The sequence below is a fragment of the Apteryx rowi genome, unplaced genomic scaffold (assembly GCF_003343035.1).
Source record: "Apteryx rowi isolate R43461 unplaced genomic scaffold, aptRow1 scaffold_74, whole genome shotgun sequence".
Classification (NCBI taxonomy): domain Eukaryota; kingdom Metazoa; phylum Chordata; class Aves; order Apterygiformes; family Apterygidae; genus Apteryx; species Apteryx rowi.
Genome location: NW_020451027.1, coordinates 1,062,532 through 1,087,744, shown reverse-complemented (window position 1 = coordinate 1,087,744; position 25,213 = coordinate 1,062,532). Strand labels below are relative to the sequence as shown.

Here is a 25,213-nt window from a genome sequence, read left to right as displayed (position 1 = left end):
TGTGAACATATTAATCTCACTGAAAGGTGATAATGCAATATATTACTGATGTGGGAGACAGCATATATAAGCACTGTGTGATAGTGACCCTGATCAGCAGATGACTGGATGGGTAAGGAGAAAAGGAGGTAGCTTGAAGGCATAGCTTCAACTTCAGCAGGCAGTCCTTCACTCTTGTCCCACTACTAATTTTCCAATGCATTACCGTGTCACCTGGGTATCCAGTGATGCTCATTAGGAAGGTATGTGACAGCCCCTGATAATACATGTCTGTGGTAAAATAATTGATCCCTCTTTGCAGTGGTGATCTTTAATACTCATAGGGCATGGCAGATTACTAGATGTAAGGCTATCTTTGATGGTGTCTAGTGTAATACATTATCAGACAGCAATGTGCCAACAATCTATCACTTACAAAATAATGTCATTCCTGGAAAAGGGCCTGGCAGCAGGGGTTAGGGAAGAGAGAGAGTTTAATTATATTTGTGGAAGAAAAGATGTCCTGAGAAGAGTGGGCAGCCTGATTATTTATTGGCTGTTCAAAAGCACTCAACACAATGTGAGAAAAAGATCAGGCTCTGAGATATGATGGTTCATATTGCTGTTACAGGCTCTAGCCTTGAAGTCAAGTTCATGCTGAAGAACAAAATTACCTCTTACAATATGTGGTTTAGTTGCAAAAATGAAAAGGGTAAGAGACATATTAGTAATGTTGGCATTAGCGGAGGCAGCTGTTTTTAGATATTTGGTATTTCAGGGATGTGAGTTTAGCATCATTATCAGAAGTACAGCTTACTATATTCCTCTGCAAACTTTCCAACAGAGAGCAGATGGTTACCCTATTACCAACCATTTGCATTTAACATATTGTAATGATTTATATACCACATGTCACTGAGCAAAGTGAAAACAGTCAGTGGCAACTAATTAGTTGAGTGTGAAGATGCATATCTCAATGTATGTATCCTTATTGTAACCAAATTTTATCTTTTTGGTTGTTAATAGGTTTTAATGTGCAATGCAACAGAAATGCTGATGGCAGTTAAACATGAACCATTATGTCCTTCTGTCATTGGGACAGCACTTCTATCATTAACATTTGTACCAATACTCCCATTATATGCCTGTTTTATGAATGATGGTACAGGGAAGACAGATAATAACAATCCATTGTGCTCTTCTACCAATCTTTTAAAAGTGTATCTCAAAGTAATTTATAAATCTTAATATATCAGATACTGGCTCATATTTTAGGCCAACACACTACTGGGAGATAGGGTGGAAGTGGGAATACTGCATGGTAGAGAGGAAAGGCACTCTGCATAGCTCTTACAAAGACAAAAATGGATTTAAGGATGGCAATGAAAAGAAACTGAGGACTTGATCAGTTGGTCATGAGGTCTTCCAGGGAGTTTACAAGGAAGAAGCAGACAACTATTGACATTCGCACAACAGTCGGAGTCAGGAGGAGAGACCCAAGAGCTCAAAGAAGCAAACTTTGGAAAACAGCCCTCCAGCACTGGGATGTGGTTTAGTTCGGTACGTGTTGCATTATCCATAGTATGTCCCAAGGCCTACTCAGTCTTAACCCACAGCAGGCACAGTATGTAGCTATGGCTTATCAGCCTCATCTTGGAATATTCATGTTTGTTTTTAGGCTTATGCTAAAATAGTGTGGATCAGCCTGGAAATGTCAATATAAGCATCAGTGTAGTATAACTATGTTACTTCTAAGTGAGTATGGCAGTATTTTCAGCACAAAACCAACAAGATACCAACAAGATATTTTTTTATTGATTGCTACCGCTACTTGCTAGAAGTCTGGATGTACTTTTGTGTGAAGAACCAGATGCTGTTAAAGGACAGGAGTTTAAGGCCCCAAGGACTCTGTGTGCTGAGGTCTGATTTCAGGTGGTTTTATACAGGAGTCGTAGTTCAACAAAGTGTTCTTACAGTTCCTTTTCTCTCTTAATGTCATTAGTATAGCTTTTGCCATCCAGCATCCTTTCGCTTCTCAGTGTCCCATGAAGCAAACCAGGATAAAGCATGTTCTCCTGCAAAAGGCTGCAGCTAACATTATGCTTTCCAGAAGGAAGTCAGCAGCCAAGCTTTCTCTGGGGAGCTTTGCCTGCAGTGTGACCCCCTCTTCTCCTTTTCCATTACCATGGTCTTGCATGCTAAATTCATAGCACTCCTGTTTCTTTCTGTAGCTCTGTTCCTACTGTTCATATGCAATATTATGTTCTATGAAAATAGAATAAACTGGTGTCAAAAACTTAGGCTGTTGTTCAGCCCAGTTCAGCCCAGATGTCTTATCTATGTTTAACTGAGGATCTTTGCTGACTCATTTGCACTATGGCCCTCTGTGATGAAGTAATAATAATGATTTTCTTTATGTATGGTTCACTAGTACTGATGAGGCCCATTAATCCCAGAGATGGACTCAGAAGTGAAAGAAAGGAAGAGCTCTCAAAGACCCCATGTAACAATTCAGTTGAATGGGACTATTAGAATTTGGCCTTTGTTAATTCACTTATAAGTTTTCTGAATTGGTGTCTCTGTGTGACACTGCACTTCCCCTGAAATTAGCAAAACTGTCCTGATTTACATCTGCCTTATTATCTCAACCTAACAGAGGATAAAAAGACTGGGGGGTTTGGCTTTTTCTCTGTGTGTGTGTGTGAGTGTGTGTGTGTGCGCGTGTTTTTAAATAGAATCCAGGATAGCTTCCTTCTTCTGTCCTCCCTCCCTCCTTTCCTTTTTCCTTCCTCTCTCTCAATCCTGCTCTTATGTGAATGCATTTGAAACCGATCAGTTTAATACCACTAACTTCACTGAAATTATTCCTGATTTACAGAATAGCATCTGAAATCAGTATCAGGCCTGGTTTCTCATTTCAATACTTAATTTCATATAACATATTATACACAATAGGAAATGATACACAACATTTTCTAGGGTGCAGTACTAGAGGAAAAAAGTGGGAAGGCAAAAAAGTTAACTTAGTTTCAAATATTTACATAAATCACAGCTGAATGATGGCTCATTTGTTACAACTAACAAGAAGATTAACAGAGAGAGATAAATATCAGCTGCGTGAAGAAAAAGCACGTGAGTATTCTGGGTTCAACTACTATCTTCTGTGACACTCCATATGCTGATGAGTATCTAGGAAAAAACAGATCCTCAGCATATTACTGAAATGGACAAAAATAACGGTGGGTAATCTCACCATACTGGTAGTGGTGGAAGGGATCCCAGGTTATTTATGCCAGACTGCCACTGGGAAAGCAGGCAGAATGCTCCTTACCACATAGCCCTTCAAGACTAGAGTGACAGAGTATGTTTTGCTAATTCCGCGTATGATTTTCCTTGCTGGTCTCTGCAAAAGTTTCCTGGAAGGAGATGTGGAGGATTACTCTACTTTCCTTGCCCAGAGAATACAGGGCACAGTGCTCCCTCTCCATTTCCAGACCACCTACGACACTGCTGCAGGAGGAACACCACCAATGGAGGAACCCTTAAAGCCAATTATATTTTGCAGGATATGTTTCATAAAGGAGATCCTTTATCTTCATACACCTTTGTCATTACAGAGATTTGAAGGCAGCATTTTATCACAAAGAAATAGCCCTTTGATTTCTAGATCAGTATGTTAAGATAAAAAAAAAACAACACAACAACAAAACAGAAAACCCCTCAATACTCGTAGTTCCTGTCACTGGAGAAGTAGTTGAGAGATTCTAAACTTTTAACATAACAATATGTTGCATGCTTTAACTTTAACCTGAAGGACATACTGCTGCCAGGAATCATTTGGCTGTATGAGCCAGGAGATCTTTAAGCTTATTTTACTGTTTGCATTAAGTTGAACTATTTTGAAATAAAAAGCTTAAAGGAAAGAAAGTTTTTGCCAGATACGGAAATCACTGAATTTATTCAAAAAGATTTTTTTGATAACTTTTGAGCATACGTTGTACTCCAAAGTAATACAGAAGGAAAATTTTTCATTTCTTTCCTCAGGATTTTCATCTCTACTTCTTTAATGTTCAGTGACAAAATGAATTATACTACAAAAATGCTTGGTTCCTCTCCTCAAACACATAGATCCTGCAAGATAGTGAATGTCCTTGAAAGACAGCTGAGGGAGATCAGTAAAGAAATACTTGACATCTTGCAAAATGGACCAAAAAAAAAAAATCAAATGCTAATGAGCAATGGTGACTAGTGAAATTCACTAGTGATTTAAATCCACTAGCTTCAAATGTGCACAGCAGAAATTAAAGACCTAGTCAGCCTTCCAGATTCTACTGTCTTACTACCCGTTGTCTCACTACAAGGCTGAGGCCAGTTTGCCTGAGCTGATTGATAGGACTTACGTCACTAGGATGGAGGGTGGAAATGTATTATTTGACCATGGGCAGCAGTAAACCTGCCCAGGACACCTGTCCTGAGTAAACCATTGGAGACTGCTAGTGTGTGAATGAACACAGTAACCATCTAATTATTTCAGTTCCTGATGATTCTAGATGTGTTTACAGAAAATGAAAGATGATTTTCTTTAGTGACATACTGTAGTAGATATATTAAAAAAGCTAATTGCACTTGGGAGTTAAAGATAAATTGACATGCTCATAAATACCTAAGTTTCCTTTGCTTTCCTGATCTCTAATGAAGTTTATAATTTAATTGGAGAAATTATCAGATTCACTCCAAACGCTAGTGAAAACCTCAAAGGAGAACAAGCTGCTTATGCAAGTGTTCTTGTAAAACAAAGTGTATTCAAGTACCGTAAATATATACTTAAAAAAAAAAAAAAAAAGGGTCCTCAGTTGTCAACTTAAAAGCTTGAAGCCCACATAGCTGTAAAGCTATAGAGATATTGGTGGTCTGGTCTTGAGTTTGAACATTAATGAAAACATTTTCTATTACAATTAAAACTAAAACACTTCCATATATTACCATTCCATAGGACGAACTTCTGCTTTTGGGTAAATTACAGAGGGATACTACTACAATGTTGTTAATCGTATGCTACAATAACACACAGGATTTAATCCAATTAATCCATCTGTAGAATGGATCAGTAGAATAAACCAAAGAATGCAATCTGATATTAACCTAGCCTTTAGCTTGTGAACATCCACTGAAGTTTGTAGCACATATTCCAGACTCACAAGGGCAGATCTGCTCTTTTTAAGCAAAGGCCTCTCAACTACATCCAAAATTGCGAAGTCTTATCAATATTGAATAGTTTAGAGTTACAGCTGACTGAAGGGGCAGGCTGACTAAAAAGACAACCTTCCAAAACAATAAAGTAGCAAACACGCTTTTCCTGACAGCAATGTATTCAGGTTCTGAGATGGATTAAATTTAGAACAGATAATGTGAGTGAGAAACTGTTAAAACTGAGGATATTTTTCACTTATGTAATGCATAAGCACAGAGCATAGAGGTTTCTATTACTGCTGGAACTGCAACCATAGCTGAGACAGGGTCAGAAAACCCTGGAGCTTAAGCACAGAGGCTTCAAGGCAAGAAAGAGTATAAAAATAAATTCCAAAGGGCTTAATAACATATTGTATAGAGGCTGGATATTCTAGTGTCAGAAGGAAACTGTTGGCTTTTAGATCAAAAATTAATCACCAAAAAGCAATAAGATCCTTTGTTTTAGCCAGAGAGTTATTCTATAACCCACTGGGGTAATGATTTCTACTAGCATCCTGAATTACAGTTAATTTACAGTATATAAATGTACATGTCATTTACAATATAACAGTTAAACCAAAATTCTTTTGCAATGAATGTGGTTAAACCTTCAGTAGCCTCATCTAAAATCTACTAGGGACCTTTTGCTTGACTTCAGAGGGATTATTATCAGCATTTTAGTGAACTTCTACAAAAAAAGGAGAGAGCTGCACCTCACAGCCTACTGTCAGGACCATCCTTTACATTGAATCAAAGATATTCAGAACCCACAGAAAGTCCACCTCTTCAAGCACTGAAATGAAAAAGCCTTGCTGAGGTTACCACACAGAACACCCTTTGATTCTCTCTGCCGCAAGAAGAGATGAGGAGRAAAAATGTCTGCTCTTTCTTAGTTTCCCATCCCAGAAGATTTTATTTATGCATTAGTCGACCTTTCTAGCTGTTAGGACCATCTTGCTTCAGCAGTTAATTAACACAAGTGCCATAATTTAATACAGTTAATGCTACTTGATGCCCTTTAATGTACCTTCCATTAGTGATATTATTGTAGTATTACCCTGTAAATTAAAATGAGATCAAGACTAAGAGACGCGCTCTTTAATTAAGGTACTGGCACACTACATTGTCCATTATTCACTAGAAAAAAATCACCCTGATTTAGTGAAGCAGACCGTCCGTAAGTCAGAATTAGTTCATGTGGATTATTAGGTTTCTTGAATAATGTGAGCACAATGGGGTTGCTGAAATTGCTAACAGCCATGTTTCCTTTTTTTTTCATTATCTTAATAAACACACAATGAAGGTGGTAAACTGATGAATGAACAAGTGGTAATAGAAGAGGTAAAGTGTTCATCAAGAGTACACAGGTTTTCATCTCTAATACAACATACATCAGGCCTATTTCACAGCCAAATGCAATGGAATGACAAAGCCAATATATTAAATGGGAAAATCTCCTATCTTTAATTCATTGTGAAGTATTAAACCCCACACCCCAGGATGTTGTATATTAAATACGGCACCTTTAAGATAGATATTTTTCACTCTCATTGAATCTTAGAATACAATATCAAACAACTTATATGGTATGCTGCCTTTAAAAATATACTATTATGAGCTTTGGTGATTTTAATTATATTAAACCTACTTTTTATTTTTTTATTTTTTTTAACCAAAGAAATAGCTTTAAATGGCTAGCATCACTCATTCACCACATACCAAGCTCTTTGGTAACCTCCTTTTGTACCCTGTCTTCATGGAACAATGTAGTCTAGCTTTACTAAATGTATATAAATGTTTCGACTTCAAAGCCCAGAATATTAGCCATTGCGGCAAAAAATTATTATAACAATTCCCAGTTAACAGCCTAGATTGACGTGCAATGGCTAGAAAGTTTAGCTGAATTAGAAACACCAGCATAAAACTATTTGTAACCCTTACTCCCCTCTATCAAGTTCCCGCACCTACTTATTTTTCAGGGAATGCCAGAGAACCTGAACGTAACGCTCATTTGGAGAGTCTTCAGGGGGACCCCTATCAGGTTTCTGGTAGAGACCAAAAACACTTAAAGCTGGGTGACAATGGGCCTATTGCAAGCTTATCTTTGGCATGACCGAAGAATCAGGGGATACATACTACACATCTGCTTAGCAACAAGCAACCCCCTAAGGTATTTAACAAGGGTGGCTCGTTACATGCTGAAGGAAAAGACCCCAAATCCCTAAAGGGGTGTTTTTCTCATTAGCAGAAGTGTGATAAGAATTCACATGAATCTGATCTAGTGAGATAATATTACATATCAGATGGCTCTTTTAAAGCATGTGTCTGATCACTGTAGCATTTAGACAACAAGCATCACCATCAGATAAGTTCTCTGTACAGTCACACTTCACTTTTATAGATAATTTTTGGAAAGATTACTATATCCCAGATGTGCTTGGAAAGTTTCTGTTTCTAATTGGCATGAAATCCACTCTTTTTTTCTCTTTCAAATGCTTTCTTTGATAAGGCATTGATATTGAAGTCAGACTAAATTCCAGCGTTCATGGATTTTCAAATGGGGAGCAGCATTTCCTTAAAGTTTAAGTAACTTTGAATCCCAAACTTTGGTATGATCTCTCAGTACATTTAACCTACTTAAAGCATTGGAGAAAGGATACACATTCAGTGAAAACTATGTGTTAATTTTGATACWTTGACGTTAATATCCTAAATTATTTCAAACACTTGTCTTAAGTTGTCCATGATCCACAAAGCCCTATCAACACAATTCTGAACAATATTAGTTTATATACAGTGTAACTAATAACAGTTACAATAAGAATTCTTTAAACAGGAACATTTACCTTATACTTCAACTTTTTCAATTAATGCTTCTGTATGTATGCATACGTACTTGGGTGTGGACACAAAACAGTGTAACTATGTTCTGAATATATGGTCCTAAGAAATGTATTTTGATTTGATATTAAAATATTGGCACTGCAAAAGTACTTATGCATTCAAATGTGTATGTGGCACCAACTCTTCTTTTCTATAAACTTAGATGAATATTTTTAATAGATTATGTCACAGTAATTTGATTCTATTTCAATTTTATGTATTGATTTTTGCATCATGGAGATGCTTAGAAACATGAAAGGCAGCAGCCTTCTCTATAAAAGAGGTAGAAAATGGCAAACTTAAGTCACCAAAGGAGTAATTAAAAATATAATTTTCAGTGTTTTAAATAATCAGCTTCTCTAACTTACCCATTCCTGTGCCTGCAAAAAGTACCTTGGCCTTCCAGGCCACATTAGCTTTTATTTTAGTACTCAAAAAAAATATTCATATCGCACTGATACGTAGTTCCTTTTAAAAAAAAAAGTTTTAAAAAGTAAGCTTTGAACTCTCTGTAGAAGATACCAGGAAAAAGGAAAAGGTACATTAGAGAGGTGAGTGAATTGCTAATAGAAAAAGTCCCATTTATTTCTTCTGAACAAGCTGGCATCCAAGATACATGTAAAGGATATCACCCCTCCTGCTTGAGGTCATCAGTCAATTATTAGTTTGAGTTGGGAAGAAAATTTCCCAATAGGAATGTCATTGTATAGTTATTATTTTTGGAACTGTGACACCTGATACCAGCCACTGCTTGCCACAGAGGGACTATTTATCTTAAACCCAGTTGAATAATAATCTTTCTAATATTCAAATCAGCCCTATGCTCTCCAGAGCACTGCTGTTTTTTTCCCTTTTACTTCAGCTTCACTGCATTTCAGAGCTGATTAAAGTACAAGGAACAGACTCTAATCTCTATGGCCTTCTTTGTTCATATACAATGCACCCTGGTGTAAAGGTTCCTTCCATACAAGGGCTGTTGTATCAGTTACATATTACATTAAAGGCCTGAAAAAGTCAAATGATAAAACAGAATCTCTCCTTTTAGTTAACTAACATCAGCTCAGGCTCCAACTGTATAAAAACAAAAAATCGAAAAGCAATGGGCACAAACTGAAACACAGGGAATTCTGCTTGAACACGAGAAAACTGTGAGGGTGGTTGAACACAGGAACAGGTTGCCCAGGGTGGCTGTACAGTCTCCATCCTTGGAGATATTCAGAAACCAGCTGGACATGGACCTCRGCAGCCTGTTCTAGCTGACCCTGCTTGAACAGGGGGCTGGACCAGAGGATCTCCAGGGGTGTCTTCCAGCCCCAAATATTCTGGAATTCTGTGAAAACAGAACAAAAGGCCCTGCAAGGTGTCCTAATGCCAGGGTGAATTCCTGAGCCAATGTACAAAACTGTTAATCTCTTAAGAGCTAGGGTATCTCCCAGAGCTAGTGACAGAGAACAGCCATGATTTAGTACTGCTGAGTCAGAAACTTCTGGTATTTTCAGAAACTTATTTCAACTGAGCCATATTTCTGGTGAACACACTTCTGTAGAAATTGTTGCCATGTTTGGAGACAAACAGTTTTGAACAACCTCTAAAAACAAACATATGTGCCTGTTCCTAAAGGTGTATATTCTCTTACCTTCCATATACCCTTATGTCTGAAATTGCATAAAAGTAGCGGGCCAGATGTTGCTCATCTACATATATTTCTCCAGTTGCTGGCCTAAGCAATCGTATCCTCAGATCAGTGATGGTAAAGAAATCTCTTAACTTCTTGGTTGTGTCAAGCTGGCCATAAAGAGAAGCCATATTATGAAGCCGAGGTCCAGCAAAGAAAGCAAATCTATCTTTGATTTCAAAGTGGATTATTTTACTATTTGTCATGTACCCAGTAGAGTATTCTTCTGTGCAAATGATTTCTAGGACTGTGTGCTGTGATAAATCCCTCACTGATTTTGGATCCATGTGGAAAGCATCTAAGCAGTCTGTGGCATAATATTGGTAGGGCTGCCATGTTCGTCCATAGTCCAGTGATTTCTCCAGGATCATTTGGTCTGGACGGCCAGATTCAAACGTGATAACTATGTTATCAGTCAGCTCAATGGTTTTGTTCCAGGAGAGAGTTATATTAACATGAAGAGGCTTTGGATAATCCTTCCAAGTTGTGGACTGCCAAAATGTGGAGGGATGTCTTCCTTCAAGATCAAACATCAGTTCTGGAGGATGAGCCAGTTCTTGGGTACTTGCATCACATTCATTATTGCACATGTAGGGATTCCCCTAGAAAAGAGCAAAACAGTGTTACAAGGAGCACTGTATGGATGACTATGACACATAAAGATGTTTCTTCTTTGCCCTATAAGAATTGCTTCTTTTTCTTTAGGAGTGAAATCAAGAAATAAAAAATGAATGCTTGCAAAGAATACCTTTATCTTAGCCAGATTTATCCTGTACATTTTATTTGTTAAAATTAACCCCCCCACACACACATGCTGAGCACCTTTGCTTCTGTAATGTAAGTATTTTTCTTCATATGTTTTAGAGAAAGAGCTTATTTACCCTGAATGAGTTTGACCAGTAATCTAGTCACAAAAGACCAAGAAAAATGAGCAAGTGCCTAATAGCTCAATGACTCTGACTCTTCTTAGAAAGAGGCAGCAGCCAAAGAGAATTTCGTTTTGAAACAAGTACATTCCTCAAGAGCTCAGTTCATAAAAAGAGTCATTTTTAGGCCAAGTGTTTTGGAGTCAGCAATGTAGACCCTAGGTACTCCGCATGAAACAATACCCAATGCAGCTTCATGTTTCCTTTCACCCTGGCCTAAAATTTATCATGCTTAACAGTGTTCCCAGTTTAGCAATGCCTTTCCTTAAAACATTTACACTTGTCACCAAAAGTCATTAGAAATATAGTGCACTACAAGCTCTGGGGTTTGATTCAGACATCTGCCACCTTATTACAGGGTAGCAAAGTACTTCAGGAAAGACTTTTCACCAGGCACCAGCTCCAATTTATCAGGACAAGATAATCCACCACTTGATTAGGTGGGAGATGTCAGCAGCTCCAGCTGGAACACTGCCGAGATGGCTGGAGGTCTGAACTGTGGGTTGAGTTAAAAACAGCAACAAAAAAGGCTTGCCAATAATGCRCAGCTTTTACTGCTACTTGTCCTCTGTAGCAAGGTGAAAGTGAATTATTCTCTTGTCCTTTTGATGCATTAACTTGCACACTACAATCTCCTGTTTCTTCACAAAAGCTATTTTGTCTGCAGATTAGGGATATCTTGCAGCAGTTGCCAAGATATCAGACTCTGTAGGCTGCACTGAATCACATCTATCATCTAATTTAGGATTTCAACAGTACATTAATATTTGGCTATTGTTCATTCTGTATTTGCTTCAGAGAACAATCACTGCTCCGTACCTTTCACTGTGTGTTAAATACTGACTGTGGAAGAAACGATATCTTTTTTTCATTGATGGTCAGCACTGTTAGGGAACAAGTTGCCCAAATCTATATTTAGGAGTGTTGAATATGGGCATAATAAGTGTGGCTGTTATTGACATTAATCAGAGTTCCCCTCACCTACATTGATGGTAGAACAGGCATGATAATCAACTTTTTTTTTTCTTATAATTACAATTATGCTTCTCTCCATCTCAAGGCCTCAGGGCAATGAAGATATTCAGTGCCATCCGATGTGTGAAATGAGTTTCAAACAAGAGTTTCCACCTTGGTCACTGCTTGGTCACTGCTCCTTGACATACTCCCATGAAATTCAAGCAAAAGGACTTAAGCATTCACTTTGACCTCCCCAGAGGCAACTTTCTCTTACCTAGGCACAAAAATATTTTTTTCTTTTTCTCTCTCTCTTTTGCATTAATACAGCTGAATCCTAAAACTGACAACAATTCATTGGGACTCAAAATAAAAAATAACAACACAAAGGGGTTATTTGAAAAGCAGAACATCACTTGTTAAACTGACAGATTCTAAACAGGCAGCTATAAACTGAAAATATTCTGTAAAGTCTGTCTGTAATAAGTCTGTTACAGTTTTCCTGATTTCAGACTCATGGTTACTATTTCTATACCTCCCTTTTGAATAGAACAGAGAAAAACAAATTAAAAAAAGTTCCAAGCAGAATAGATAAACCACTGACTTTTTTATATTTTAAGCTCAATTTGATATATCAGACACAAATGCAAGGATCTTCCACTTGCTTAGGCCTTTTCTTTACCCTGGGGAGGATAAATATATTGTAAAATCTGTAAAGTTCTACATACTTTGACTATATATAAACATGAATTTTGCAAAAATGTTCAGCGTTGCATAAATCACACCTTTCTGAAATTTACTAGAAAAATCTGGTCACTTCAATGCCTGTCAACATGGAGCTGTCTCCACACCTCTAATGTATATACTGCTGTCGTCTTTTGACAAAAGCTACTTCATTCTGAGGCCACAGATATCAAAACATAGCAAATAAATGCTACTGGATAGCAAGGCATGTGTATTAAGCAGTGCTAACGGATGGCTTTGGTTTCCTACAGCACAAGCAGTGAGTTTGTTGTGATTCTTCACATTAAAAACTAAAGCTGCTCTGATCCACTCGACCCCGTGCACTGGAGGAGGCATGTTTTATGAGTTGGAGTGGGTAACCCTGGACACATTGTTTCTTTCTGTACATAAGAAGCACATCTCCACCACCTTTTCCTTTTTTTTTTTTTTGCTTCTTGCTTTTTAACAAAAGCTGAGGTTCTAACATGGTCACAGAACTTCAGGAGCTGGACGTTAACAAAACACAAGCCATCACAAGTGCAGTAAGATCATGAGAACTGGTAGCAATAAAAGTATCTAAAAGAATGGTACAGTGAATACTAAAATTTAGCATTAGCTTGCGACCAAATCCTCACATATACCTCTGTGGGCATAAAGCTGATAAGGAAAGACAACACTATCCCAATCAATGGCAGAGYACAGTAAGAAATGGATCAGAATCACAGTACTGTCCTGCACCTGAATCTGCTACCAGTGAAAATGCCAGGGGCACAACCCTTCGCCGAAGCCGTTGTGTAAGGAAATCACCACACATGAGAATACTAATCAAAAGCTTCAGACATACACTCCCAATAAACTGAATCATTCTTTTCATTTTATAGCACTGAATTCTCTTTTAAGAGATGAATGATTTGAAGACACCAAAATAATCTGTGCAAAGTTCAGTATTTTAGAGAGAAAAATCAGTATTGATAAGCCAATAAAATAAATGTCCTCAAATCTAACACAGGGAGAGGGAGAAAAATGAGGACTATAGTGGAGGTCACCATTGCCTATTGACATGACAGTCACTGACATGATTTTGAAATATTTAGTGCGATTGTTGCTTCAGAGGCATAGAGTCAGATTCCCATTTCTTCTATCAACAACTCGGCTTTAAACTGCTTCTAATTCATCTTAAATGCCACTTATGTGGTAAGTCATATTTATATTAACAAAACAGCATAAAGTGGTCTTACCCTACATGCAAGTCCCTTAGTACACATTAGTATGAAAATAATTAATTTAACTGGGATTAGTTACATATTTTAATGTCTTCATCCCTGTTATAATCCTCTTTAAGGCCTTTACTTCAGTAAAATGAATACAACAAAGAGAAACTTTCCCTGATTTGTCAAAACTAAGCACATTCTTTGTTGGGGGCATCTAAGTGATTAGAACATTAGCAGCTGTAAGTAATTTTGTAACCAGCAGGCAGCCGTAAATAGATCTTAATTTAAGCCCTTCCAAGCAATAGCTCTTCAGCTGGACAAGGTCGAAAATATTTCTAACTTTTAAAAATGATATTTAAGCCATTAAGGGATTTATAAATAATTAAACACTAATAAATTCTTCTAAATACTTTACTGCCAATTAGGCTAAAAGGTTGCTGAGGCTTTCCCTGTACCACTACCTTCTAAAACAAACCCATTATTTTGCTGTACAATAATTGGAGCTCGCTATTAAACCGCTCCTTGCATGCAGTGAAATTAAGTTGCTACTATTTTATTTTATGCCACATATGGAATTCAGAACATTACCAAAAATTCTGACATGGTTGAAAGCTTTTGGTTTTAAAAAAAAATACTTGGGTTGGCCTAGTAGCACTGCAAGCACGCCTGTCTGTAATACACAGTGTGACCGTGTTCAGACATGACTGGAAAATGTAGAGTGAGCTGACAAGCTGCTGACTAGGATTGATTGATTCCAGTAGGGTTTCCCCTCAATTAGCTGAATTTAGTTTGTTTTAGCATACAATGATGGGGTCTGTTTGTGTCAGCCAGCTTGAACTTTTATAATGTTGTCTGAGTTGCTTAACATTTTGCAAAGTGGCCCCCCTGGCCACACGGCCCGTCTGCTTTGTGTTTCCTGCAAAGGGGCGCTGGGACCTGGCCTCACCCTGGCACGGGCTCCTTCTCCAGCAGCGTGATTAACATGTCTTACCCACTGTAGCTCTAGGAATGACCTGGTGACAAATGGGACGGTGACTCTAAAATAAGCATTTAGGATAAAACCAGAAGTCTAACAGTAGTGTGACCTTTGAACACTGAAACAGAAGAGTAGATGGTGGTGTTGCAGCTCCTGTTTAAGGGTTAAAATCTGATCGCTACCTCTCAGCCGAAGCCTCCCTTCTCTCATCACAAAGATCCTTCAGTAGCATATACAAAGGCTTAGGGCTTGATTGAAGATGTTGCCTCTTTCAATCTGCTTCCTGGCCACACTAACACCTTGTGGACTTTTTTACTCAGGAACAAAGACGGAGGGCTTAACCTTTCTACAGTGTGAATATTGGAAGCTGTATCACAGATTACATGCTGTAATAGACACCTGGCTAAATCCCTACAGAGGATTATAACTTGCATTTTCAAACTGGTGAAGGCTGCTGAGGTCAAGCAGGCCAAGATTTTAAGAAGGAGCAAAATAAATTTTCAAGAAGCAAGTCACAGCAACTGATTTTTATACTGCTGCCTCAAGGTAGTTAGCTCAGATGTACTAGACAAGAAAAAATATAGCCTGATTCATGTTTGGAGTGAGGTAGTGCAGTAAATTACTGAACTGAAGTAACACTTTTGGAAATAAAAGAGTATTTTTCTTTTCCGAGAGATCATTACAAGTATTTCACTTGCTCCCATGCTATACATTGTAGATGACTACACAATAATAATTAATAGCAACAATAGCCCTAATGCAGCAGTTTATGTTTTCTCTGTGATTTCTAAACAGGAATTCACCTGTTTACCGTGATAGAGCCAGATTATGAAACCACTGATTACGAGATACTATTCATTCGGAGTAGTCCCACTAAAGGCAAATAGTCTGTGTAGTGGATTGGCTACCTAAGAGATACATAATCTGTCACATAATAATTTATATTATCAAATTTGCTACATCCATTAGCTAGTTTGAGAGTTTCTTGGTCAACGTCCCTAGAATTATTGTAATGATGAAGACAGAATGGCTCTAGACAAGAACATTTTACCATCAATAACCTTTCATCACTGCAGTGACAGCATTTTAAGTTAAAGTGAATTAAGTTAAAAAAAAAAAAAAGGTGCTAAAATCTCAGTGGAAGATTTGATGCTCTCTTTCACAGAGCTCCCAAGTGAGAGGCATGTGGATGGTCAGACAAGCACTTTGAGCTGCAGGCTAAGCAATATGAATTCTCTAAAAACAGCAAAAAGAAAATAAAGAAATGTTTAAGTCACTTCTTTAGAGACTTAAAATATTAAACTAGGAAGGACCTGATTGGCTAGATATAAATAATAAAACCAAATTCACACACTTTTAAGCTTGAAAGTACATTGGCCCTGAGCCTGCAACAAGCTCAGTGCAAGCAGGCCCTTAAAAGCCAGATTTTAAAAAATATACCTAAGCATCTAAAGATCTGCCACTTTGCACTGTGGAACATTGGCTTATCTAAGTAATCTTCATGACAATACCTCCATGAGGTAGGTATCCTATCCCGAATTTACATACAGACTCAGAGTTAAAGAGAAATGCTCAGCACTTTGCATGATGAACTTTATAATCCCTGATTATATTGTACTGTTTCTTCCAAAACTTTAAAAGCGATCACTCCAAGGCATTCCTGGTATTCACAGTAGCTCTCCGATTATTAGATTGTGACTCTCTTGAATACTATGAACTGAAAATGTATCAAAGGAAAGGAATATTTTAATGTTTGGGTCACCATTTAGGGAAGAAAATGTATTTCCCTCTTTGCATGGCCCTTCTTCAATGTGTAGCAGGAACACGGCATAATTTTCAGGTGAAAGGAGAGAACAAATTGTATTTTTTAAATCTGCTCAGGCTTCTGGAAATTTCTAGTTCACATGAGACATACTCAGAGATTTAACAAACGTATTAGCATATCAGCATTGGTATTATCACACTTGCAAAGGCACTTAATTCCTATTGGAACATTCTCTCTTTTTAGTTACTTTAATTACTTTTTTGAAATGCTTTTCAAGTTACTTTATTAGGCAAATAGACTTTTGTTTTCTCTGAAATATCTCTACCTACTTTTTAAGGAAAAGCCTATTTATTCCCAGTTGATAATTTTATGTTTCTGAAGCTATCTTTGACTTGGCAACCTTGCTGATATTATTTTGACCACTTGGTGATTCTGGCATTAATAGTACTTTATAACAGATCTACTGGCATTGACCCAAGTGTATCTTTGTTATTTGAGAAAACTCAATATTGGTGTTTTCCTCTTGTATCAGCAGGTAGCTGGCAACATAATCACTTTCCTATTTATAAGGTTTGCAATGTTATAAGGTTCATAAAGCTGGGACCCCATTGTGCTAAGCTCTGGTTAAACAAGGTGGCAAAATGTTCCCCCAAATTTTGGGTTCTTTAAATGCTGGATGCCTATTTAGGTTTGAGAAACTGAAACCATAGGGGACATAAGGTTCACTTGTCAGGATACTGGCACCTGTCCTGGCGAAACCAGCCCCTCTATTAGTGCATTCCTTAGACAAAACAGCAGAGGATATTGAGCTCTATTGTCACGCTTAGCTCACTAAGCATATTTTTGTATAGAAAAATATGTTTTTTTCTTCTAAGCAGCTTTTTCAGCCGGTCTGTTACTGTGCAGGAGTTCTGGCAGAAAGTCATGCAGGAGATGGGGGGGGTCCTCAATCCAGACTCGCTTCTAGTGTCAGTGATGAAAATCTCAGGTGTTTCTGCTTCACATTTTGTGGTCTGATACAGATCGCATCTCGCCTTTTTTTTTTGCTCATTTTGGATTATCCATGAGTTTAGAAAGGGAGCCCAAAAGCAGGAAATAGTCTCTTCCCAGACTACTTTTTTGGAAAGGGGAGTGTGGAAAACGGGAAATGTCTAAAACACTGCAGTTGAGAGGTGCCCCCCGTCCCCTCCCCTCCCTCCCCAAAGATGAGCCCGTCTGAAGGGGAGCTGCTAGCCTCATCGCTGACAGACCATCTCCATCCTCTCCCCGGGCCACAGCGGCAACAGGAGCACGGGGAAAACTRAGAAACCACCTCAGTGGAAGCAGAGGGAATTGGAGTGCTGGGAGAACTAAAAAAACCCCCCCAAACTTGCTTGTTAGTGCTTATAAATCACAGCAAGTAGATTTCTGGTTCACGAAGGATTACCTGTGGATGGGAAAAGACAGGAAGAAACTTCCTGTCAGGGCCGGGAGGGCCCAGACGAGCCCCACCTGGGCCCTCCTGGGGCCACTTCAGCTCAGGCCGCTGGAGGGGGCTGGTTCCAGCCGGTTCTGGCCGGCTCCAGCTGCTTCCGGCTGGTTCTGGCCGGCTCTGGGTGAGTCTCCAGCCCCGAGGGGGCTCCCTGCAGGCCCCGGGAAAGAGTTTGGACTCGATTCCTACGTCAGTGAACGGGCGGTAGTGGCAGGGAGAGCTGGCGTGCTGGTCACCTGAGGAGCTGCCATGCTGTGGTCGGTGCGGCGCTCTTTGGTGCTAATTTCAGTAAGCGTGTCTGACTCGGGGGGCTTTGTAAGTAACACACGCCCCGGCTCTAAAATCCAGTCCTGAAGTAATGTAGGTGTTAACCACTGCCTGAGGTTAAACATGAGTAGTGTAGAAACACAATTTTATTTTTTAAAATTTTATTTTTTAAGTCATTGAAAAATGAACACATAATGATTTTGTAACCAGTTAAAGGAAAGTTAGAGGGGTCATTAGATGAGGGAATTACCATGATTTTTTTTTTTTTTTTTAAGAGAGTTACCGTGAAAAATATTTTTCACCAAGCTCTTATCTGTTACTTGTATCTTATTATGGTAAGATTTTTGGATATAGTAGGATGGACTTATATTACAGTGTAAAAAAACTTCTGTCCCTAATACATCTGAACTAAAACTTTCCATCATCAAATTGTCGCTCGTATAGCTTAATGATAATGTTGCATGTACTATTTACTTACTGAGAAAGGTGCACAAGAAGCCTATTCATTTTTTCTCATTGCCATGATACCTTCCATTCCCAAACAATAAAAGGCTTCTTTTGTCTATTCCAACTGTATCTAAGTATAGAGTAATAAGAAAAGCCCATGTTAACAGAGGCAATTAATATAAAGCAAATAAAATGAAGGACAAAAAAACATTTTTTGAAAGTGACAACTACTTAACCTCTAAATTATTGGCTTCTGTGCAGGTTCAAACTAGGAAACGTCACTTTGAAATGCTAATGTCCCACTGAGAATGTTTTAAAAAAAAAGCCTATAAAACTTATATGTTGTTCATATAGTAGCACAAGTTATATATTTGTCTTGGCTGACTGACCAACATGATAGATAATATGCTTTGTAATTGGTGTTTAATAATTTGGCAATTTTCAGATTCAGTGAAGCTCAAACCGACATACAGAGCAACATTGTATAGTTAAAACTGATGGTTTGCACATCAGATAGACTTTGAAGGTTACATTTGTAAGAGTGGATATAAGGCTGCATATATGCAGAAACGGGCAGAGAAGGATCCCATGGTGTCAGTACCCTGCAGCTGCACGCTTGCTTCCTGCCCTGCCTTTTCCTCATAGCATGGCAAAATGAACCAYGGGCTTCCAGCTGCTAATAGTTTTACACTAAATTAGAACAAGGTTACTCTTTAAAATTGCACGGACTTAGTTCCTCTAGGTTTGGGAGAGGAAAAACAAAAGGTTTGAAAATTTTCCTCCTATTGCACCAGCTTTTTCAGTCCATTCCAGCAACTTTCAGTGGGTCCGCTTCTTTTCTTTAGGACTGAACCTTTGCTCTGGGCCCACTCCTTGTCTCAAGCAAGCAACAGTCTGCAATTTAACAGAGCCCTGCTTGCTCTGTCCCTCTCCCTGCATGTCTCACCCTGCATGCTGCAGTGATCATAAAGTCCTCAAACTGAGAAATCTCATTTTCTCTCTAAGGACAAATTTCTGGCAAGCTTGGCAATTCCACCATTGTGCCACTAGTACCAATTATGCAACCGTATGGTCAGCTGGATGAGAGGGTTAATCTGGCCAAAAAAAAAGTATGTTCCCCCCCTCCCTGCACAGTGTCTCTGATCTGATCTACTGCATAGCCTCATGAGTGCTGATACTGCCAGAAGGGAAGCAACAGCTTGGGATAGAAGTGAAGCTGTGCAGATTTGATTTCCTTCAGGGCAACATGAAAATACACCCTAAATTGTGGAAAAAAAGCACTGAATTATGCCTATTCTGTCATATGCATGCTTATCTGTAAAAAGATCGTTTACATATACAAATTGCTAATGGTATGTGCAAGTGTTATTTATGCTGTAAAAGACTTTTCTGGGGGAACAAATGTGTATTGGACTTGAGCACAACCAGTTCTGCCCCAGAGAAATTACTTTCACTACATATTCCCCCTCCTCCCCCTTCCAGGCATCACTAGGATTTTATCCTTACAAAGGACACCAAGCTTCAGGACAACAAATTTAGGTTCTCTTTCTTCCTGCATATGTAAATGGAGCAGCTGCAAATGCTACTGGATTCTGTACTAAGGAAATTTCTGTGGCAGACCCTACAATCTAAATTCAGGTATAAAGAATTCTGTTTTTCATACTTTTTCGTGTGTGTGTGAGCATGCTTCAGCTTTTTTCCCCATCTTTGCTTCACATGAAAATTGTATTCTTTTCTAAAAGTAAAAGATTTCTGGAACTGTAGAATATGCTATACTGTGAAAGTACACCTGATTTGGTGGCAAGTACATTACATTATCTCATTGTGATTTTGAGTTTTAAACTTTGTGTGAATACTGCTGAACTGTCATGATGATTATGAGATGCCAAAATGCATCATACTGAGCTATACTGATTGACCAAAAACTTTATACAAAATTACTTTCGTGCACTGAAACACAAAACTCCCTGTACTGGGAAATTAAAAGAAAAAAAAAATCCAAACCCTAACTAGCTTTGTAAAGACACATGCCTTGTTTAAATATTTACCCTCAGGAAACAGATTTTACAATTTATTTTTCACTTCTTATTTCTACCAATTTATAAAATGCTATTTGCTTGTCTAAATGTGCAACTACAACAAATACTCATATATCTACTCTGCATAATCTGTGGGATACTGAGTATAAATTATGGCAAGACAATGAGCAGAAAGATACCCAGTCCTCCATGGTATTCATTAATGGTTGCCTCCGACAAACCTCTGTCAGCTTTAATTTAATAATTTTTCCTGGGATGATTTCTGCTTACCCTGTGGGAGATTTTTAAGACTGCTAGAGAAGATTCCTGAGTAACAGCAATAGTTAAATAACTTGTTTGTCAAATATGAGGCAAAACATAGTCAGAAAAAAACATAGTCTCTCAAATTTGGTTTATTTCTTCAAAAAGAAAATCACCTTCTCAGAAGACATAGTTTAATAAAACACTTACATAAGCTACACAAGTAATGCATGTCATTCATGAGAGCATTACCAAATTAATAATATGTGAATGTTTTACTAATCTTCACAATGAGACAATTCCTGAGTGCGAATCAACAAACAGGTAGCTCCCCAAATCTGAGCAACTTTTACTTTGGTATAATTGAAAGTAGATAGTTTTGCAGAGCCAAGGCAGGCTGCTTTTCCCCATATATGATAGCCCCTTATGAATAAGAACAGCAAAACTGTGTCACTTAGTTATGAGAAATCTTTGGTAATCTATGTTTATGTAATATGGTATTTTTTGTATATCACTTTTTATCTGTAGATCTCAAAATGATTTGCAAGCTTGTAAGTTCAACTGCCACCAAAGTAATAGCTGGGGAAAATCAGTCACACTGAGGTGAAGTAATTAGCACTTAGACAATTGGTGGCTGAGCCAGGAATAGAACCTATTCCTTCGCCCCTTGGGGCTTTTTCTCTAAGAGGGGAAAAAAAAAGGCTTTGTGCTAATTTTATGGTTAATGCCATAGAGGAAAGAAACTGCACAGCCGGACAACAAATAAAAGAGACTTAAAAAGACAAAAGAAATTCTTTTCTTGTTGGGATGTCTCAGCTGTGCTTCTGGGACTGTCTGCATCTGTAGGCACTATTCATTCTGCTCCAGAGTATTATTGATTCTATGCCTGTGGATTTCATGCAAAATCATATTTCTACAATAACCATAATTTTATTTCTGATTCTTAATGTCAGTATTGTTTTTGACAACTTCTGACCTGCTGCTGTATTACCAATGTGTCTACTGCCATTTTTAATAAGCTTTAGAGCCAGTGGATTAACACTGAATGTCAAACACCACAATTAGAATTGCTGATGTTATGCAGAAACACTGCTTTTAATATAAAAAAAAATCTATCTTATTATTGCCACAGAATCTGCACTCATTTCTGTTGCATTTGATCATTTCTTGTCATAGAATTCCGRGACTCGGAGGACACTTGTGTATATGTGAACCACTTATAAAGGAAGAAGGAAAAGTAACATAAATAAAAATGACAATTGTAAGTGAAATCCAATTTCATCTCATTTCTCTTAAAAGGTAGGTTACATTGTTTTGCCTTCATTTGTGTTTGTCAGGATGATAAAATAAATTTTTTTTAGTGAATTACAGTGTATACCCACATAATGGTAAATTCCTATAGAAACAAATTTAAATGTTGAATTTCATTTTACAGTGAAGGGATGTCTTATTAGTATGCACAATGAACTGTGCAACATCTCTGCACATTCAGATTTTAAAACATAGTACTTTGAAAGAGAATGAAGGCACTTGTCAAATCCACATTAGAATACTGCACCAATATAAGTAATTCAAGCAAAACCCCTCCCAGTACAGTATGTTTTGAAGAAGGGTGGCAAACTTTGTGATAAGCTGGTAATTTAGTTATATGCTGAAGATTGACACATAATTTTGTTTTATATATATATATATATATATACATCCAAAATAAAAAATAATTACACATCTGAAAAAAATGCAATAATATTCTAAAATCATATGCACTAAGACTGTTATTCACAAATTTACACTTCTGGTATGTTATGTGGTTGTAATGACTCCGTATATCTAACAATCTGCCATTTTCAAAACATATTTCATCATGAAAATTCCATCTGGCTAGATAACAACACAGTGCAGTGCAGGTCATGAGAAACAAAAGCAGCTGCTTCTCTGTCGCATGCAGAACACTGGCGTATCTGCATTATGCCTGCTACTGCCTCTACAGCTCTGCCACCTCAAGCAGGAGGCTCAGAGCAATGGGAAATGGGAATAAAACCAGGTCCTCAGAATGACTTATGACTTCAGTTACTGTTGCAAATGACATGGAACCTCCCAAGTCTAATAAAAAAAATCTTCTACCTGAAATAAAACAGTGATGTTGCAAGAGCATCTCTAAATACAAGAAATGCTCTTGATAACATATGTAATACCTCCAGTTAATAAATCATCATATGTGCAGCACAGAAGCATTTCTTTGAGAATTGAACCAGATTTGCTTATTGAGCCAATTGTAAAGTAATTCAAATCTGCAAATGATGAGGCTTTTTTTCACTGTAGAGTTATGGTAAGAGGTACGGATGCATTTTAAGTCTCCGCATGTCTCCACTGAAACAGGGAGGAGTGGCTGCAACATACACTGCCACAGCTGAGTTCACATTAATTTAGCTAGCTCAGGTAGCGATACCAGTGAAAACAGGGTGGTATGGACTATGTAAAGCCACCAGAGGTGCTGGGCGCTTACGATGTTGCTGGCTTGCACTGAAGCTCATGCTGCTATTTCTTTATCTGTGCTGTTAACCCTCAACCTAGATTAAGTCTGCTTGCATATGCCTAGATGAGACAGTTGTACCTTATGAAGATGGTAGTATAAATACACCCTAAAACATATTTGACCTTGTTAAGCAGTAGGTGGGAAAAGTTTTACACAAGAAGAAACTGTATAYAATTTTTCCATAGTGAAAAAATAGATTTTCTACAATTGCCTGCTGGGATGCCTGAAGGTAAAGTTTAAGAACGGAGATTCCTTTTATCCTAATACATTTCAATCTATTACAGAGTAAGTTGAAAAGAGAAGCTCCAAGTATGCTCCTTTTTCTGCACCACCCTGAGAGAGCAATAAATTACAGCATATTATGTTCCCTATCAGTTCTACCCATCATAGGCTTGTCTTACAAAAGACATGATAAAGAGAAACACCTCTGATAAAGTAATGCAATTAACTGCTGCCATTTCAAATCTGAAAAATTACATTTCCTCATCCATGAGTCAGTCTAACTGTTCAACCATTTTTTTGAGCAAAAATGGAGTTTAATAAGTTGCTGATTGATTGTAGGACTATTTTCTAACAGAATAGACCTCTTGCCACAATGTAAGAAAGGTCCAAACCTTGTACCTTGTACCAGCTGCCAATATTCAGAAAATGCTGTTTGGAGAGTCAGAGATCACAAGAGACAGGAATATTATGCTACCCCTAGCTCTATCTCCTATATAGCTATCTCAGTGAGGGTGTATGATGACTACATCAGCCCTGTATCACTCAAACATGCCTCTAACATAAGACCCTCTTGTGGCTGGAGAAAGCAGCAACCAAAGCCAGAGAGACAAAAAGTTGCCTTAATGCACTGAACAGTCGGTCTCAATATATTTCTACAATTAATTTGTATACTATACAACTTTTATCCTTATAAAGAGTTTTAGGAGACATTTTATATGAAAGGAGCTATATGAAGTACATTTGCATTACTTGAATTTATAAGAATGAAAAATAGCTGTCTATAAAATGGGTCACTGTTTATAAAGGGTGCAAAATTAAAAACCCTAGGAAAAGACAATTATTTCTTCAGACACAGAATTTAGGGCTGTACTGTGCTGTGAACCAAAGCTGCATGCTTCTTTCTTTAAAGACATGCAGCATTAAAGTGTTGTCAGTTATGCTTTTATATAAAAAATGTGTCTAAAAATCTGAATATGCTTCTCTAAGAATGAGTATATTCAGACCCTAATAAAAGTGTTTTAAGGGTAAGAAATGGCAGTGCTCTGCTTATAACAATGATGAATCTTTAGACAGCATACAAAACTACCCTGTTCAACATGGCCATCTGTGATATGTTAATGCAAAAAAAAAAAAAAAAAAAAGAACCCTTCAAAAGATTTCTTCACATTTTCATTTCTTCTAATTTTTGATTGGGCATTTACTGGATGTGATGCAGTGAAATCAGTGGAAAATAACTCTGAATTTTAGCTGGTAACTGAAGTCAACAGAGGTTTCTAAACAATTTAAATTTGATTTGAAATTATTTTTGTGAAATTTTTATATAGTGTTTGAATACATTAGTTCAATAAATAATAAATACTTGCACTTGCAAATTAAAAAAGTTGGCCGGATGATTAAAATGTATACAAATAGAAGAAAGCACCCTGTTAAATTATCTGCAATTTTAATAACTCATATTGACATATTAAGGTTATTTCAAATGATTTATTAGTGTAATTTATTTGATGAGCAAGCTGAGAGGTACCTGTCTGTGTCACAGAAGCTATTTAAAAAACAAACAAACTGCTGTTTATCTCTTGCCTCCATACAAACATTTGCAACTCTATCACCATCTATATCTTTATACTTCTCTCTATATATTATGGAACACGGTACTGACTAGCTTTATATTA

At 37.6% G+C, this 25,213-nt stretch overlaps 1 protein-coding gene across 1 annotated transcript in view; it reads right to left on the bottom strand.

Moving 5' to 3' along the window:
* Positions 1-25,213, bottom strand: part of NTNG1 (netrin G1) — a 154,455-nt gene that overhangs the window by 81,059 nt on the left and 48,183 nt on the right. Inside the window, exon 2 of the mRNA XM_026087885.1 lies at positions 9,728-10,368. Within this exon, the coding sequence (XP_025943670.1) occupies positions 9,728-10,368 (641 nt within the window). The remainder of the gene's footprint in view (positions 1-9,727; positions 10,369-25,213) is intronic.